Source organism: Dermacentor albipictus, chromosome 3 (assembly GCF_038994185.2).
Source record: "Dermacentor albipictus isolate Rhodes 1998 colony chromosome 3, USDA_Dalb.pri_finalv2, whole genome shotgun sequence".
Lineage (NCBI taxonomy): Eukaryota > Metazoa > Arthropoda > Arachnida > Ixodida > Ixodidae > Dermacentor > Dermacentor albipictus.
The window spans coordinates 28801536-28820032 of NC_091823.1; the positions used below are offsets into that span (position 1 = coordinate 28801536).

Sequence of the window (18497 nt, forward strand, 5' to 3'; positions counted from 1 at the left end):
CTAAACAGTGGTTCAACAACTAAAATAAAGGCTAGTATGCTTCGCATCCTGGGCTTAACCTTACCTAAGCCACAGCCATTTTTTTGTCCTCTGAAACAGCACGTTCAATATTGAACCATTTTATTTACAGAAACCTAACTTCACCTCCATCCTAAATGCGTTATGTAACCAAACGAACAGGTTAGGTTGCTCGGCTTCCCACTCACAGACGCTGTCGTGCGCCGTTGGCATCCGACTCGTGCTCGTCGGCTGACGTCGTTGCTGCAAGCCGGGCTGAGCCACGAGTTGCTCGCGCATCAAATATTCACGGCACTTCGTTCGAACTCGAGCAGCACGTTTCAAACGGAACGACAATCTCAAATAACGCCGCGGCCGAAACGCGACTCTCAAATATTTAGGGGTACACGCGTCCCGAACTGTGCAAGAGGCTGGCACGATAAGACAAAAATCGATGCCTTACGTACGGGACTTCTCATCACGCTTTTCTCTTTTCGCCATGGCCTCTCGGCGTGCGTCATAAACTCGCGTTCGGCATTGCTTTTCAGTCGCTTAAGCTGCAGCGTGATGCGCAGGAAACGACGAGCGGCGCTCTCAAATGCCCGGCTCCCTGAAACAACAAAGCGTACAAAGTCGCGACTCCTCCAGACAGCAAGCGCAGACATGCGCGCGCAGGCAGACAGAAACTGCAACAACAAAAAGAATGTATAACCACGAGTAGCGCAAGAATTCGCCGAACGGGGCTCTGCTCTCTTTCTCACGTTCGACGCGAGCGACATCTTCGCCCCATGTCGCTTCCCAAAGCCAGTTACGTTCGCTGCAGGCGCTCTGGCGCGGGACACGCCTTGTCTGCTTGACGTGCCTTGTTTTCGCAGGTGACTCGAGCGCGCGAGGCATTTGCGACGGGGTTGCGTAAGCCGCCTCTGCGTGCCTAAATTTGATTCTGTGCGCGCGCTTGCAGACTAGGGACACTGCGCGATTGCTGCATGAAAAGTTCATGGCTGAACGTCAGCTTTAAGAATGCCTGCCACCGAAGCATGCAGCCTGGGGCTTGGCGGCGAGATGTCTTTTCTTACTTTTTCTTTAATGATAACGCTATGCCTAGGGTAGGAAGTGCAAACTGGTTTATGCATTGTCAGCTCTTCGTAGCGGGGTCATTGACATCTCAAGTCACGTGCAAGCGACATACGGGCGCATCAGTGTTGCTAAAACTTAGGGAGTTCATAATTCTATTTCCAGCGGTTCTTGTACATAACGCTGCCTGATTTCATTTTCTGTCCAACTGAGACGCAGTGCCACTTCTGCTGAAAGTACCCTGGATAAAAGTTCGGGTGGTGTTCCAATTTTTTGTTTGTTTTAAAGCAAATGAAGGTATGCTAAAATTGTGACCTAGCTTTATTTCATGATTGTAAAGTCGATTTCGCGCTCTGTACGTGGAATCACAGCCTATCACTTCCATATCGCCTTTACGTTCATATCCGAAAATTCGATATGACTCTTAAATAAGAAATCTGTGACCCGATAAGATTTTTGGTTGAGTGCGTTAAGAACATATGGCTCATGTAATGCCGTTACCCCGAATAACATCCTCTGCCCTCAAACATTCACGGCCACATGCATAAAACAGCCTAATGTAATGCAACACATGGACAACTGTTATGCAGGCGCAATTCCAGTGTAGAACATGCAAGAATACTCTATCAAGGACTGAGGTACGCATATTCGTTTTATGTTCATTCAACTGTTTAACATTTAGCACGAATCAAATAAATGTAACAATTAATGCATTTTGCGAATTCAATTTTACAGTCCTAGTTTAGAAGAGTGAGAGCAAAGTAACAGTGCTAAACAGACAAAGCACAGGAAGAGAAGAAGGCGACACTGGCACCGAATGTTTCGATAGGAAGAATGCTGATTTTATATGTGTGAATTGTTATAGCAGCGGAAAAGTGAAAGAACTTAACCGCTGATTAAAGTGGCAAACGATATATTCTCCTGCTTTGTAATATTCCACTAGAATAGGCTGCTTCACATTTTTCTTTTTTCTTTGTTTATTTAGGCGTAAATATGTTCGTCACGTTCTACCATACACGCTGTTCGCATTTAATTAGAATGAAAGAGCGCGCAACGGCAGCATATGCAGGTAATTGAGAACAATACTGCACGGGAAAATAGTGACTGCAACCGCCTCTCCCCCATCCCCCCCCCCCTCCTTTCTTTGTTTAAGCTATAAAGGTATGTTCCAGCACGAACCAGTTTATATCTGTCGGTATATGTACTATTGCTTCGGAATAAAGCACAATCAGGAAAACAAAGAACGTACAAGATGTATTTCCCTCTACAAATTGCATATAGTGTGAAAATTGTGAAAACCCATGAGATTTAACCACGAAATTCGTTGTGAAGGCTACAGCGCATATATCGCACGGGCACGCCGTGATAACACATCGAAATTTCAAACAAATAAGCGGATGAGATGCTTTACTATGTATCTTGCAGTCCGGGTTGCATTTTCGTGCCGTAATACGTAGATCTCGCGCGTAGTGCTCACAGATATATCTTGCTAAGAATGGTAATTGTCTGACGTGTGAGCGTTTTATTTTCTCGTGATGTTACATTTGTAGTGTTCACAGTCAACCCTTTTATGGAAGTATAGCTGGTGAATGTCACGTACTGTTAATTTCTGCTGGTGTGATGCTTCTGTTGTTTTTTTCTTCTCTAGAGTATTCATCAATTATAGCCTAGTGTCATTTGTCATTATACAAGGCTGCATTCACTGTAGGCTGAAATGCACGCCTCAGCCTCGTGCCAACGTTTCAGCAAAGGGATCGTGTTTACTAGGACACTGACGAGTACAAGTCTTAGTTAAAAGCAGCGCATCTGAGAAAAAGAAAGCACGGGCATATAAGATATGTGGACACGTACGAAGCGCTTTGTATGTGTCCTCAGATCTTCTGTGTTCTTGTTTTTCCAAGTGCGCTGACAATAACTAAATGATGAATTGCCAGCTAGCGCATCAGTGCCTGTTAAAGAATACAAGTCCATTTATAGAACCACTGGCACTGGGCTCAGGCTTGGCTTATTCGCCCGCTGTTGATCTCTTCAAGCCTGCACCTTGGTGCGGCCCATTTGCCTAGTATATAAGGTTAAATCAATGTGTCGTAACTGCAAACTATAGGCTGTTAGCGTTGATGACCCTCGTCTATCCTCGTGTTGTGCCCTGCAGACGATCCGCTGCGCAAGTGCCAGGGCAGCACGGACTCTATGAGCATGACCGAGTTCTGCGCCAAGAAGGAGCGCCTGCAGCAGCAAGATGCGTACGGGAAGGCCACCTCTTACTACGCCTCGCCCGCCCGGAAACCCGTTCCGGTCGCATCGGGATCGAGGCGAGGTATAGATGCTCTCGACTGGCCTGAATATGTTTCGTGCACACTTATCATGTCTTTCGCAGAGTGAAGAGTTCTGTTCCTATTGACGCGTGTACTTGTTTACCTTCTTTGGGGCGACCGCTCTTCACCGTCTAACGAATGTTATCGCTCAGTGCGGGACGCGCCCGCATGTATAGGGAAGTTTCTCGAACGTTATCGATGGTTCTATCTAGTGTCTGTGTCACCAAAGCTTGTGCAATCTGATTGCATGTACGACGCGAACTGTGCAGAACTTTCTACAAGACACGCTGGCACCTGCGATTACTATGGAACCTTCGACGACTCATGTGTAAAAGCCGACGCGCTTGACCGGTAGATCAGATGTCGACGATCGCCGACCGTGTTCGCCGCTATCGTTGCGCTTTGTGTAGCTTGTTTTTCTGGGCACAAGTTCGCCCAATAAAGAGTTAGTTTCGCGAGTCGCAGTTTTGCTATTGTGCTCTTGACCGTCACTACCACGTCGCTGTTCGTCTACATGGACACGAATGACAGCAGTCATCATAAACAGACACCAGAAGGAGATATTAGGTCGAGCTAGTTTATAGGATTAGACTTCTGTAATAACATTCGTCATTCGTAGCAACAAAGGGCGCTATAACGTAAAACTATTCCAAACTTTTCTATTCCAATTCTGCTATCAGCCCTCCACGATTGGTCAAAAACTTTTTTCAACCACGCCCACTTCACCTGTCTGTCACGCGACGTCACGAAAACCGCGATACCTCCCCATCTGATATGATGTGCACGCATTGATTATGCATGATTTGACAGAAAAAAGAAACAACTATTTCTGATTCGACCCCTTTTCGCCATTAGCCCTCGGCTATTGGTAAAAGGTTTTTGGGCTGCACCCACTTCACCTGCCTGTCACGCGACGTCACAAAACCGCACAAACTCACCGCGTCAAAGTGACCTGTACGCGATAAAGATGCATTAATATGCCGAACAAAACTGAATTTTCTTCGGAATAGCCGCAGGCTGCCCCGTTCCGAAAGGAATAAAAGATGGCTGCCGCTGATCGCTGAGATGCTGGCTACTCGCACTTGCCGGAGAGCATGGGTGTATTTGCGTATAATAAAACTTCTTGCGTGACCGTGTAACGTTTTGAAGCACTTTCGGCACGTTTACCACCTCATTCTGCCAACTCTTCTTTGGTGAGGGTCAGTTTTAGCGTCATTCTTAAGCTTCCGTTGCATGCCGCTGTGATTTTCGACCAGCCACCACAATCTAAGTAAGGAAAAGCCGACCACTCGCAGACGCCGGCACCACCCTCTTCATCCGGTTATCGATTTTCAGTGCAGTGGCTCTGCCCCAGTGAATCCCTCTGCACTTGAGCGCTCTCCTCGTCTCTTGTCAGCCAATTAGATACGGCAAGCCGCTCAGTGTAGGCAATGTTATTCGTTTTTCAAGCAAACAGAAGTGACCTCCTATGAACGAGGACTGCGTTTCATTGGTGTGTTCAGACAACCCTGCGAGCGACCGCCCGGTGCTTGCGTCGGTGGTTACGCAAATTTGACGTCAGGAGATTGGAATAGAAACATATTGGAATAGTTTTACGTTATAGGGCCCAAAGCTTTTGTGAGCGCGAAAATCACGAAAATGGGAAACTGGAGTGACGCCACCTTTCTTGAACTATGGTACCTCTTAGGTGTCGTCAACGCTGGCTGATTCGCAAAGAGTGGCAGAGAGGGAGGGCACCTGAGGAGGAGCCATGAACCCACCAAAAGGCCCATACTGTTCTCAGTTCCTAAGGGACTAATTAATCTTATTTCTCTCTTCCTCTCTCCCTTTCAACTCAGCCGTTCTGGCGCGGGTGGTTCAAATCGAAGAGCAGTAGCAGCACGTTCGGCGGCAATTTTGTACACAACAAAGTCATATATTTGCACAGAGAAAACTATTGTATACTTCTAGACAAATAAGCTATCGATTTAACTGGGCTTCATATTTTCCTTTAGTGCCCCTTCGAGTATAGTTCCCATTCTGCCAATCTCGACAAAATACACAGCCTCTCGAAGACAGCGTCGAAATCAAGAACAATTCAGGTTACCTTGCTGTCGAAAAAAGATCTAGGCTAAGCAGTTTGCCTCTAACTTTGTCGGCTAGCTCACCTTTGCGCGAGGAAACATAGCAACGCTTTTTTGCACGCCTAAAGAATGCCACGTTGTGTATTTTGTAGGTACGCGCACACGAAGTGTTAAATATGCATAAATTATATTTGTTTTTCTTCGCTTTTTCTCGACGCGAGATGGCGTCAAATCGCAAAGACATGCTACAAATCCGGTTCAGCCCTTGGTCTAAATGTTGTCTTCTTAGCTATTAAGATAGATTAGCCTCAATGCCGGTAGAATTTGAGCACACCCTAGGAAACCGTCAACAAACAGGACGAGAGACCTGCAAGACAGCGCCCTATACACCAGGAACATTGGACCATTCGTACATTTAATTATAGCGTTTCGTTCAGTTATGGCACGTCGTGACATTCACGGCTGAAATCAATGAGAAAGGCTGAGATCTCTAAATATGAAAGTCCCGTCGTGGCACAGACATCGACTTAGATCACTGTTTTCGATAATAACCTTAATTCTATGTTGAAACAAAGACATTTGAATTGCACTTAGAAGCGCTTCTGTATGAATTGAGAAGAATATCCAGAATTGGTTTCAAACTATTTGCTACCATATGGTGAAATTTGTGGGTTCCCTTGAAAAACTGTCGCCGGCGTGTGGCGTGAAAGAACACTGCAATACTCGTGCAGTTTTGTGCTGTCCGTCCTTTATCTAAGTGGCAAAATGTCTGGCAGGTTATTGTAGAGTTTGAAAATGTGGTATTGCAAACATGACGACTCCAACTTGTGCGCGTCGGTGCTCTACTTTCTTGGAGTGTTCAGCATCCTTTGAAAGGTAGTCTGCAGATCACTGTTTTTATATAATGCATTGCGTCATTTCCACGTTTTACTTTTGGATGGCTAGACATGAAGCCAAAGTCCGACTTTACGCGTCTGTTAATGCCGTTTGAATTTGGAGCTTAGCACCGGTATTTCAAGGAACCGTGATAATTGGCGTGGAGAAATTAATCAGCGATGCTGGGAAAAGCCTAGCGGACGCGTAGTCAAAATGCCTTCTCGTTTCCTTTATCACCGAGCTTTCTTCACTTTCCTCTCCGACTTCGCACTTAACGTTCTGCGCCCAATGTAAAGATTTGGCTGCATGTATTTATCAGCATAGCTTCAAACGCGAACAGGTCGAAACGGACTCGTAGGCGCTATTGCATTTCTGTGTTCACTTGCATTTTCAACTCTGTTTTGACATCAGGCGCTAAAATGCACAATTTTCACAATGCCACGCTGAAAAATTGACTACAGAGTAATCTAGTCGTCCTCCTATGTAATTACGTGCAAAAGCTGTTGTGATCACCATTATTTCTGCTGGAATTTTAACTTGTGCTGATGGTACACACGCTCAAGCGTCATGCTTAAGTAAAATAGAGCAAGGCTGAATCGCCAGTTCATATGTGGTGTTTATTTCAAACGACCACTTTAATCTGAGTTCGCAAGAGCGTTTTTTCTTTTTTTTTTCATCCTAAATACCGCGGAAATTTTCGAGTGTCTCGCTGTGTTTTGTTGCTTGATTGCACAGTGTTCCGCTTCGCATCCTCACAGAGACCTATCCAATAGGAGTGGTTTTTAATTTTTTCACGTTATTTTTTTCACGTCTGTTCCAGAAGGTAATAAATTTCGCGGGCGTCGCCCGGGAGTCTACAGAACTCCCGATCCCGATATTTTTCAGCGACAAACAGGGAGCGGTGTTCTTAATTTAGGGCTGACTGACAAGCTTCTCTATAGGCGCTTGAGGACAGGCAGCGACCTTCATTAGTGTCAAGCCTGAGAAAGCTTTCATCAATCTCTTTCGCTCTTTCGTTGCTCCGGGCAACTGCCTTGTCTATGTTCATGTGATCGGCGGTGACTGTGTAAAAGTACCATTCCTTAATAAACAAACATTTTATGGACCATTTTGAAGCAGTTAGCGCAGTGACAAGTTCTACGCGTTCTTAAAAAGAGAACGATTATGTTCCAACTTGTAGGAAAATATCAAGGACGAAGATGTGACGTCCCCAATGAATTTTCTCAAGAGAAATTAACAAATCGTGGCTCTTAGTTCACTTTTTAGTTGTTTAGTAACCGCGATGTCTAGAATACTGAGCATTATATTAGTATTCACTTTCTCGGTGTGGCGTGGTTGTACAGGTAGTTAGCACAAATAACTTGGCGCGATATTTGTGCCTTCCTAGCTCTATCAAAAGGATGGACATTTGGGCGTGTTGGTACGGTAACATATTCTTCCTTTGTAGCGCGAAGTCTGTGCCACTTCGCGCTACACACCAAGAATATGTTACTCTGTCAGTTGCAACTGTGAAAACAATTTCAGCTAGTGAATAAAAATTCAGCGACGCCCATCGGGCTTATCACCGTTTCAATAGGAAATGAATGATAGCTGCCACTTTAGTAGCCGTGGCTTTCTCGAGTTTATTTTCCGAAGTGATGTTTGAGATAGACAGAGATAAAAGAAAAAAAGACATTATATTTGTAAAACAAAAAGCAAAGTCGAAGCCCTCAGTTCAGGACTTCGATTACATTATCTTTGAGTGTGTTTGTGGCAAATTCCGCGGGGTAAACTTGGTTTAGATAGGTTGTGGTTTTTGTCAGTCACTCAGCCACGTGTGTGGAGCAAAGGTCATACTGCCCTTTAATAGACTTACGAATGTCCGCGGGGTTGTGTAAGTATCTGGAAATACAAATGTCAACGGCAAATGTCATAAGTAGTTCTGCGACCAGACGACTGCCGCAAGTATTTGTTAAATTTCGATACACAAAATTTACAAAGACTCTCGGAAGAGTCGCTTCCTTAGTGCACCATAATCAGCGAGAAGGAAAGCTGTGCGCGTATGTATTTTCATAAATTCAATACAGCATTCACAAATCGTTGATCATAGACGCGCTTTAGCGGCACGCGCTTTGATCGTGCGTTTCGGTGGAACATCTATTTTCGCTGGCTTTGCAATTTTCGCGTTCTTCAAGTGGGTTTGATATGTCAATTTTCTGTTTCACATTCTATCTCCTGCCCTGTCCACACCAAACTAAATCCTGATTGCTTGTTGCAAACAAAAAGCGTTTAGGTCACGGCCTCCTCCAGTTTATATATTCGTGGCATCTCACGTCGTGAAATGTGGGTGTCAGGGCTCTTTATTCGTTTTTATCATAGCTTTTTACGCAGTTCGGTCACTCTTACGCTGAGCAGATATCGGCCTCTCTATCACAATTAACGCCGATGCCACCAGCTCCTGGCCCTACCTGCACTCCCAATGTGGTTCAGCGCTGCATGCCATGATTACTGTTTTAGTCTTTCATATTGCGCCAGGCGTTAGGTCTGCAAGAGTAGTTCATCGAAACGTGTTGCCGCACGATAGCCTTTACAGAGCAAGATCGTTTTTAACGCCGACTCACCGCCTTCGCAGTTACGCTTCGACGCAAGTAGACGATATGCTATTGAACTCTCTTCAGTGAAGAACATCGCCATTTAAATGCGACGGCCCCTGCCGCGTAAGCGGCATGAGTATAGACATAAGGCTGCACGAATGTATCACACACGCACACGCACGCACAAGCACACACGCGCGCACACACACACACACACACACACACACACACACACACACACACACACACACACACACACACACACACACACGCACACGCACACGCACACGCACACACACACACACACACGCACGCACGCACACGCACACGCACACGCACACGCAAACACAAACACAAACACAAACACTTCCGACGTCTTTCAACCTGCGTTCGAGCAGCTCCTGAATGCAGCTCCACGGCCTTCTGTCTCCTCGCAGGGCGCCGAGGGGAGGACGGCCACGAATATGCCGAGCCTTACGCCGCGCTACAGGCCCAGCAGCAGCGGCTACTGGCGGACGCCGACTGCGCTGCCGCAGTGGCGATAGCATACCGGGTGAGTATAGCGCACATTTGCATAACGACGGCTCGCTTTCAAAACTCGGACGACGGGCGGCGTTATCCGGGAGGCGCCGGCCAGCCCGCAGTGTGATGCAATTACGTTCTGCCGATGAATGCCCCAAAGGCGGATGGGCGGCCGCCGCACCGCGCTGGCGGCCATTGTCTCGCTTGCGACGCGCAATGCGCTGGTGCGAAGAAGGTATCGGGGTGCATTCGAATGCTGGAGACACCGGTGCACGCTTTGAGCAAAGCGTTCCAAACATAGACTAAATGCGGGCTTCTTTGTCGTTCAGCACAAAAGAAGGATAGGAGGTCAGAAAGGGACTATAGTCTGGCGCGTCTTACCAGTTTGTTGGGACGCGCGAAGCTCCATCGCGTCTAATAAATACAGCCAGAATGCATTGTGTGAACTGCTCTTTGTCCTGTCGGCAGAGTGACTTGTTGCTAGAGTATTGAAGCAAGGATTGCAAGGGTCTCGATTATGTATAAATAAATTTACGAGGATTGATACCAAAGTCGGTCGCTCTAGTTCTCGTGGACATTTTGTACAAGCAATACAAGCGCGAACTTTTTATTTATTTATTTATTTATTTATTTATTTATTTATTCATTTATTTATTTATTTACTTATTTACGGGTACTGGAATCTTTACAAGAGCTTAGCAGGGTGGAAACATACAAGTACACTCATACAAACATGCATTGAAAGCAGTCTTGCCGACACTTGAATTAAACATGGAGTCAAGAATGCACGTGTGCCTGAAAACGTTATAGATAATTCAGTGTAAAGACTTCATTGGGAAGCTTATTCCAATCCACTATCGTTATTGTGAAATAAGAGTACTTGAAGCAGTTGTTATGAGGCGTTGACGGCGTTACTGCTAGGGAGTGTTTATGACGAGTAGCATGACGGGTTAAATATGTTAAGGTGTACGAGGTATGAATACTGCACTTCAGTCTCCTGTTAAGAGGTTGCGGGATTGAATCCCGGCCACGGCGGCTGCATCTCGATGGGGGCGAAATCTAAATCTAAGTACACGGATGTTTTCGCATTTCGATGGGGGCGGAATGCGAAAAAATCCGTGTACTTAGATTTAGTTGCACGTTAAACAACCCCAGGTGGCATAAATTTTCGTAGTCCCCAACTACGGCGTGCCTCATGATCAGAAATGGGTTTTGGCACGTAATACCCCATATTTAAATTTTATTTTGTTGTGTTAAGAAAGCCGTGAGCGTTACATGAAGACAAGCAATGTTTTCATTTCGTTCTTGCTTAGTCGTTTTTTCTGCGTGATCGAGTATAACCTATTTCCTAGTAATTTTGCAGCAGACAGAAAGAGATTGAGAAATATATATGCATATGTTTCCTTTCTTACTTGAGATACAGAACCAAGAAAGCACGAATTGTCGCATCGTACTTTAACAACCTCCATTTTAATTTTCTTTCTCTTCTTTTTCAGGCACGGTGCGAGGGTGCCCCCTACGCAACAATCAAGCGCAGTCCACCTAGGTCTCATATAGCGGGTTACTGTCAAGGTATGAACGATTTCGCAAAGTCCAGATGCAACATGCCCTGCATTCAAGGGTAGATAAGATAACAGCCTACTATTGAAGCTTGTAGACCAGAAAAATGATAAAATGAGACATCCTGTATGGCTTAGATGTTTTGTCATTGTGAGTGCTTCAGGTCTTCTTTTTTCAAAGCAGCAGTAAGCCAGCACTTTTGAATTATATAATCAGCCCATAGTTCAAACCCTTTTGATTCCTGAGATAACTTCTATCCTGGTGGCTGGTGTGTTCCAAGTAAAAACAGTTGGTTCAATCTGAGTTTCTGCAGGTATTTGCATTGTGAGATCGTGAAGCTTCTCTTGTACCTGCAATGGGGCAAAACTAAACACATAAGCTTTCTGGAACATTGAAATGACATGATGCACAATCACGTACGAACCAGCTAGCGTTGCGACGGTACAAATCGGGTACCCGATTCTCCATACGCTCTGTGAGTCACATCAAATGTACCTGTGCACTCCAGAAGATTTGTTGATACTAGTTGGTTACAAAAACACCTAACTGCATCTGATCATACGGCCAAGGCTGACTTACGCAGTGCGTGAAATTTGGGTATTTTGTAAGTTCTCTAAGTTTATTTAAACGACACTCAATGGTTAGACACATGAGTGTAGGGACAGAAAACGTAAAGAGAAAGAACAAAGAAATAAGCCTAGTTCTGGACGCTAACGCAATATTTAGAGCAGTGCTATGAAGGTCTACATTGTAGGACGCTACAAAGCGCATTAGACGCAAGCCGCCTGCCAAGCACTCATGTTTCTAACGTCGAGTGATAGGGAGGGGTATTAAAATGCAGCTAAAGTGGCGAGAACATGCGAGAATAAGGGTAAATACTGTTTTCATCAATTTCTTGCAAGTCATAACTATCGACAGAGAACCTTTTTAAACCATGCAGATGACTTTAAAAGTAACGGAGAAAAGGATTAGGGGAAATATTCACTCAAACAAGAAACCTTTAACTTTTGAGTATATCAGGAGGCTGCTTCTTACCTATATACGCTGACCACCAGGCATTAGTGAAAATTTTTTTATAATTGCTTAATCGGTGAAATGTTTATGTGGTGTTTATGCTATGCAGAGGTATCTTGACAATGGGACACCTCAAGCAACGGGGTGGTGCAATGCTTGGTGTAAGCCAAGAAGGGTGAGGCGACGGTAAGCAACATTCAACAATAGTTGACGCATTGTCACGTTATGACATTGGTGGTGGTGGTGGTGGTGAATTGTAGCAACAGGCGGGTTTAGCCTGGCGAACAAGGCCGGCAATTGCTCCGCCCGAGCGTCTCGCACAATACCGCTGATGGGTTTCACCATATGTCCATCAACCCAGTCTCTCTTAAGAATCATCATGATGACATTGTCATTATTAGTTTGTCATCGTGATATGACATTGTCACTATCATCAATGTCGTTATCAACGGTGATAAACATGTAGGCTTGTGTTTCTTTTGTGATAACAAGAATTAGAGTTGTCGGTCTGATGCGAGTGCTTTTATTCGGGCTTCTCATTTTCATCAGTGTACGTTATGTCAGGTCCGCGGCAGTCGGCTGTGGCTGGTTGTAAAGGAGGAGACTGAAAAGAAAATGAGCGCTCTCGTTTGACGTTTCTAGACAAGGTTTCTAAGACGAGGGGACAAAGCGGGAGAGTGGGTAGGCGACAGGAGGAGAAAGAAAGGAAAGAAGAGTTTCTTGGGAAAGCGCGAGGCTGAGAAGCCTTCAGAGAACTAAACGTAAACTGTAGGTGTAGGGGGCGGCGTGCGTTTATGGCTTTAGAAGAGTCGGTGAGCCGGTCAGTGCTTGCGCAACAAAAGAGCATGAGTTGAAAGGATTTGAGTATTACCCCAGGCGCTGCGCTGTGTAGTTTTTTTGTGGTATTAAGATGGCGACATGGAGTCTAGGGGCGGCAGGTTACGGGGGATGGTTGGAAGGGAGCGGCTTGTTCTTTCAAGGAAGGTTAGCCCCAGTAGCTTGGCGTAGGCGTCGTCGCGGCGGTATACATATAAGTGTCGCGATTCTGTGTGGTGGATGCGCCGAAAGATATGCTGACTTCTGGGACTTGCAAACCTATCGGTGGGGGTCTAGAGAAGACTCTGGGCGGGTCCAGAAAGGTCTTGATAAACAACCATGAGCTTAATAAGATTTTGCACACTATTTGCAAGGACATTCTTGTGCAAGCCAAACTAAGGACAAAACCGAAGGGAACACCCGGACTCTGTGACAAGCCCAGGTGCTCTACATTCAAGCATACGCAATCTACTACTGTAGTAAAAACTGCAGCGTCGAATTACCTTCGCATGGTAACTTCGAGTTTCACCTTCCCGTCAAGCAACGTAGCCTACTGCATAGAGTGTGTCACTAGTAACATACAAAACATCAGTGAGACTGAACAACAAATTCATACAACTCTCAACGGCCACCGCGCAGATACAAAACAGAATTTACCTAAAGCGGCAGCCAGCTACTACAATGAACACAGTCATATATTCCATGAAACAAGGCTCTTCATACTGTAAATTTCCGTTTACGGCGCGAGAGGAAGTTTACGGAATCATACCTCATACACACATTTAAATGCCTACCCCCGACGGGAATCAATTTGGCACTTGGCAACTTAGAATAGCTAAATGCTGTGGCCTAAACCTGAAATTCTCGTATCATTAACAAAGGCACAAAACATGTTATGCCGCGAGCTAACCTAGATTATCAAGCTTACCTATTCCTGCGTTTAGAGATCTTCGCTGCCTCTCCCCTACTACTCAATTTACCATTTTCTTCCTCGTTCCTACGCATACGTCAGCCGTACGAGTCCTTTTACCATGTGAATCTGCAACATCCCGTTTCCCCTTCTCTTGTTACCGTATTATTTCTTCTTCCTATTTCCTTTTCTTGCCTTTTTTAGACCACCCCCGACACGCTACAATGTCATATTTCTTTTTCGGCGCCTCCACCACTCGGTCGCGTCATTTCTGTATGACGCCATGACAACGCCTACACCGAACTATTGAGGCTAACGCCCCTTCAAGGACCAAGCCGATCGCTTCCAACAACCCCCATCCATTGCCCCTAGACTTCATGTCACCATTTTAATACCTTCAAAAAATAAATAAATACCCGACACACTACTGTTGCGCTACTCAAGTAACTCTTTTAACTTATGTCCTTTTGCTAGTCGCGCGTTCACCGGATGACCGGCCCTTCTTAAACCACAAACGAACACCCGCGACGACACCTGCTGCTTCTGTTCAGTTCTCTGTGTGCTAGCTGACCTCTCATTCGCCCAGCAACTCTACAAGCCTGTCCATTTTTTTTTTCTCTTCCCCTGCCAACTTCCCACTCTCCCGCTCTTGTTCCCTCGTCTGAGAAACCAAGCTTAGAGACGTTAAGTGAACGATGCTCTGTTTCTTTTGAGTCTCTTCCTTTACAAACAGCAGCTATCGACAACGATCGCACGTAATGTCACCTTACTAACCTGTTAAACCTAACCTGTCGAAGATATCAAGGCGGCCTTTGACCAATATAGGTCCTCCTATATGCCAGGCTAACATCTCCAGCATATCATTAAAGCTTGCTTTTTTCCTATCAAAAGCTTGGCCAGCTTTTCTGAGCCACCTTATCCCTGTTTGTAACTTTTATACCACACTGTCACCAAACATCAACCTGACAATACCTGGCTTCTGGAAGAGCAGATAAGTCATCGCCGGCTCTTCAACAGCTTACCTTACTCCTACTAAATGGGAAGTACCGGTGTTACACCCACATATACACCGACGGCTCCGTCCAGCAGAAGAGCTCTACCGCAGCTGTTGCCATTCCAGCAAAAGTCACCCCTGTAAACTTCAAAACATCTCACTTGACAGCTTCGACGGCAACAGAACTCGCAGCACTTCGATTCGCACTACAAATCACGAATCAGCACACAAATGACCGACTTTCTGCGAGTCGAAGACGGCACTGCAGTATTTATTGTAAGCCTTACGGAGTGGTCCGCATGAACAGTTCGCATTTGAAATCACAGAGGCCACACACCGCCTCACTGGGAAAAGACATGAAATAACCTTTTAGTGGCTACCAAGTCACTTTGGTATCAAATGAACGTGCCGATCAAGCTGCTCGTTCTGCTCGAGTAGAAGGCAACCGCCTATCGATCCCGTTGGCTAGGACAGATGCTGCAAGGATGATCCGCCTTCTTGCGTGCCAATGCGCTACATCAGAGTGGAATGAACTACAATTCATGCACTGCCGTTTATACACTCTGAATCCAACCCGAAGCGTCCGAATTCCGCCAAAACAATCGCGAAGAGACGCGACCCTTTTGTGCAGGCTATGGTTGGGCGACGCGTTTACTAGTGCCTACGCGTTCCGCATACGGATGGCCGACACCGCAGCATGTGGTGACTGCGGCGACGCGGAAACAATTCGTCCTGTTATTTGCCAGTGCCCGCAGTGCAGTGTGCAGAGACAATCGCCTCCCGTCGTGCTGAACCAGTTGTGCGACCAGCCTCGGTCAGAAGAAAGAATTTTGAAACATCGACGCGACTTAACATCGCATCAGAAGTTCGTGCAAACGCTACTGCGCTTCTTTAGATCGACCGGCCTCTGGGAATGTCTGTGATTGTGACGCCTTCTCAGTTAGCTGTTTTCTCTCTTGCTCTCTTTTTTTTCCTTTTTTCTCATTTTGCTCTTTGTCGTCTTTACAACCCCTTTATCTCCCACCCCAGTGCAGGGTAGCAAACCGGGAAACCGTCTCTGGTTAACCTCCCTGCTTTTCCCTCTCTCTCTCTCTCTCTATACCACACTGTGCTACTCCATCTGTCGGCCCCCTTCTTTATTTTGAATATATGCTTCAAACAGTTGCAAATACGCTTTATACAAACGTTCCTTTTTTCTTTTCTTCTGGCCAGATCCAGTCGTCAACACCCGACCAATGCTATTCCCGACGGTGTGAAGAAGACAGATGGCTTCCTCGTCGTGTCGTATTCAGCAAGCCACCCTATGGACGCCTCGCTTTGTCGAGAAGCCATGCCGACGTCTGTGTTGCTGACAAAACCTCTTCCGCGTCACGGTACAAAGGAGGGCGCATTTCATGTGTCTCCATCAACTTTAGTGGTATTCCATTATCTGGAGTGCTTCCGCTGGCTCGGACGGTCCAGAGCGATGTGGTATACTGTAATTTGATATGTGATGGGTAACTCATGCCGTCAGGCTGACTGTCTATCTGATATCATCGCTTGCGATATTCTCATCGTATGGATTGCTTACCTTGTTCTTGTTTTTTTCTTTTTCTTTATTTCGAGGCATCATCACTGCTCAGAACCACTGTTGTGCGCTCAGTAGAGAAATTATCTATTTCTGATAATAATACGAGTGCTACAAGGCAAGATGTTTAAGTTACTCGTTAGTCATTGCTGATTTCGTGCTGCTTATGAAAAATAGCAACACTATATGAGGCCCTATTATTAGCAAAAAAAATCATAAGAAAAAACTGAACTGTCTACTGAAAATGGCCCTTGTACAGTCCCATAAATCTGTACATTGTCTCTCTGTTTTTTTAGAGAAACGCTTCGGAACGGTGAAATCATAGGAATGCTTAAAAGATAAGCATTGCGGTTAAGCCTAAGGCTTTCTATTCTGGATTCCGGAACATGTGAACATGTGTGCAGGTTAAGGTGTTAAGCCAGCAGGAGAAATGCGCCCAGTGGGCCGTCATATAGTGCTGTGGTACTTACGGGGATATGATGTGTTCCCTTTTTTTATCCGCACTTTGTTAGCCTTGAAAATTTTACTTGAGGCCCCGTTTTAAGGAGCATATAAGAATCCTAAACATCGTTACTGTTACACACAATCGTGGTTCTCTTTGTTGTATCTCAGTATTTCGAATGTGGTTTTCCCCTCATGACAAGACTGTCTGTTGCGGTATACGTTCGTGAACGCAAATTTCTCTGTCCAAAAGACGAGAACTTCTTTAGCCTGTGATAAATGTTAAGTTTCCCCGTGCGACGTAAAGGAAGAGGGCGACGATATCGCATCGTCAGGGCCCACGCCACGGAAAAGAGAGCATTGCGCAACATGATTGAAGACATGCTTATCAGCCCAGCATGTGATCGTCACGTCGGAACATGCAGCAGGTTTCAGTAATCTCGCTCTGAAGGCAGAACAAAAGCAGGGCAGTCTGAACCAGTGCGCACTGATTAAGAACTCCCGGGAACCGTACATCTCCGGCCAATACGCTGAGTCTCAAAGGTCACGTGTTAGGCCAATACTACCAGCTTAAAAAGCAACGCGAATGGCTTCGCCAGAGGTTGGCTAAGGTTGGCAGCGTGACGTAATGCTCTATGCTGGTTTATTTTCTTCCTCCAATACTTGTCCATAAACAGAATACTGGGAGATACTGGGTACGCCTGAACAGGCAAGTTAATAGCGGCATCTTGTGGCACAGAGTATAAACAGAGAAAACAGCCTCATTCCAGCGAACAACCGTATTCTGCTTCAGTGCTGCTGTAAGGAGTCGTCAGCAACGTTATCCTTAACACGGAGTCCTTCCTTCTTCTTTTCCCTCGACGAGAACACTCGTGTAACACAAAAACGCTTTCACTGCGTTGTGGTTGAACGAAGCGTCCCATGATGTTGCTGCTAGAGTTGCTACTGCCGCACGTTTCTCCGGTTACCCTGCACTCCACGAAAAACGTTTACGGACACGGTAAAGATATGGTCGCATTCAGAGGTGGGTTGAGCTCATGTGACTTTGCGTTTTGCTATTGCGCATTTCGTTTTGCCTGTGTGTGTGAGAGAGAGTAAACCATACCGCAGAACGCGAGAAGAAACCTTAAATTCCTTTTGGGTGTCCAATAAAAGAATTTTTTTTGTTCAGTTTATTGGTCAAAATGTAGTCTTCGGGTGCGAGCTTTAACTTAGCGTGGCACTAAAGACAGAAAAAAAAACTAAAGCAAGACAAGCATGGTATATCTGGTAGACACGTCGTGATAGAGATCAGTGCTTCATCAGACATGTTAGCTTGCCGGCCTCCGGCAATAATAGCACACTCATTCTGTTAACAGGGATTGGGAGTAATTGTGATTATTTTACTAATTGCTGTCGTGAGGCCGGGTACGATTTGGGCTTGCTCTGCTTGGTCTTTGTGATGCCTGCCTAGAATCGAAGTCGGCACCTTTTCGCTGAGTTCGCTGCGAAGTACTTGCTTTCTTACTTACTTAAATACTTACTGGTAGGAGGGCGAATATTCCCGATATAAAAATCTGCGAAAATGCTCGTTCTGCTTGGCAAGCAGATGGTTTTATATTCGTCGGTATAAAGAAGATCAAACTAACAGAAAAACTTTATTACTTCATTAAACTCAAGATTCATTATGCAAAAAAGAGGCGTGCAAACAGGACACAAGAGTAGAGGAGTGGACAACACGAACACCGACTATCTTCAACTAGCCTCACCTCTTTTTTGCATAATGAATCCTTACC

The 18497-nt window shown here is 45.6% G+C and overlaps 1 protein-coding gene across 3 annotated transcripts in view; it reads left to right on the top strand.

Annotated features, from left to right (window-relative positions):
* Positions 1-17892, top strand: part of LOC135921684 (cell adhesion molecule Dscam1-like) — a 331909-nt gene extending 314017 nt beyond the window's left edge. For all 3 annotated transcript variants that reach the window (XM_070535315.1, XM_065455983.1, XM_065455982.1), the window contains exons 24-28: positions 3224-3388; positions 9336-9451; positions 10917-10992; positions 12104-12180; positions 15927-17892. In XM_070535315.1, the coding sequence (XP_070391416.1) occupies positions 3224-3388; positions 9336-9451; positions 10917-10992; positions 12104-12114 (368 nt within the window). In that variant the 3' untranslated portion in view covers positions 12115-12180; positions 15927-17892. The remainder of the gene's footprint in view (positions 1-3223; positions 3389-9335; positions 9452-10916; positions 10993-12103; positions 12181-15926) is intronic.
* Positions 17893-18497: the final 605 nt, after the last annotated feature.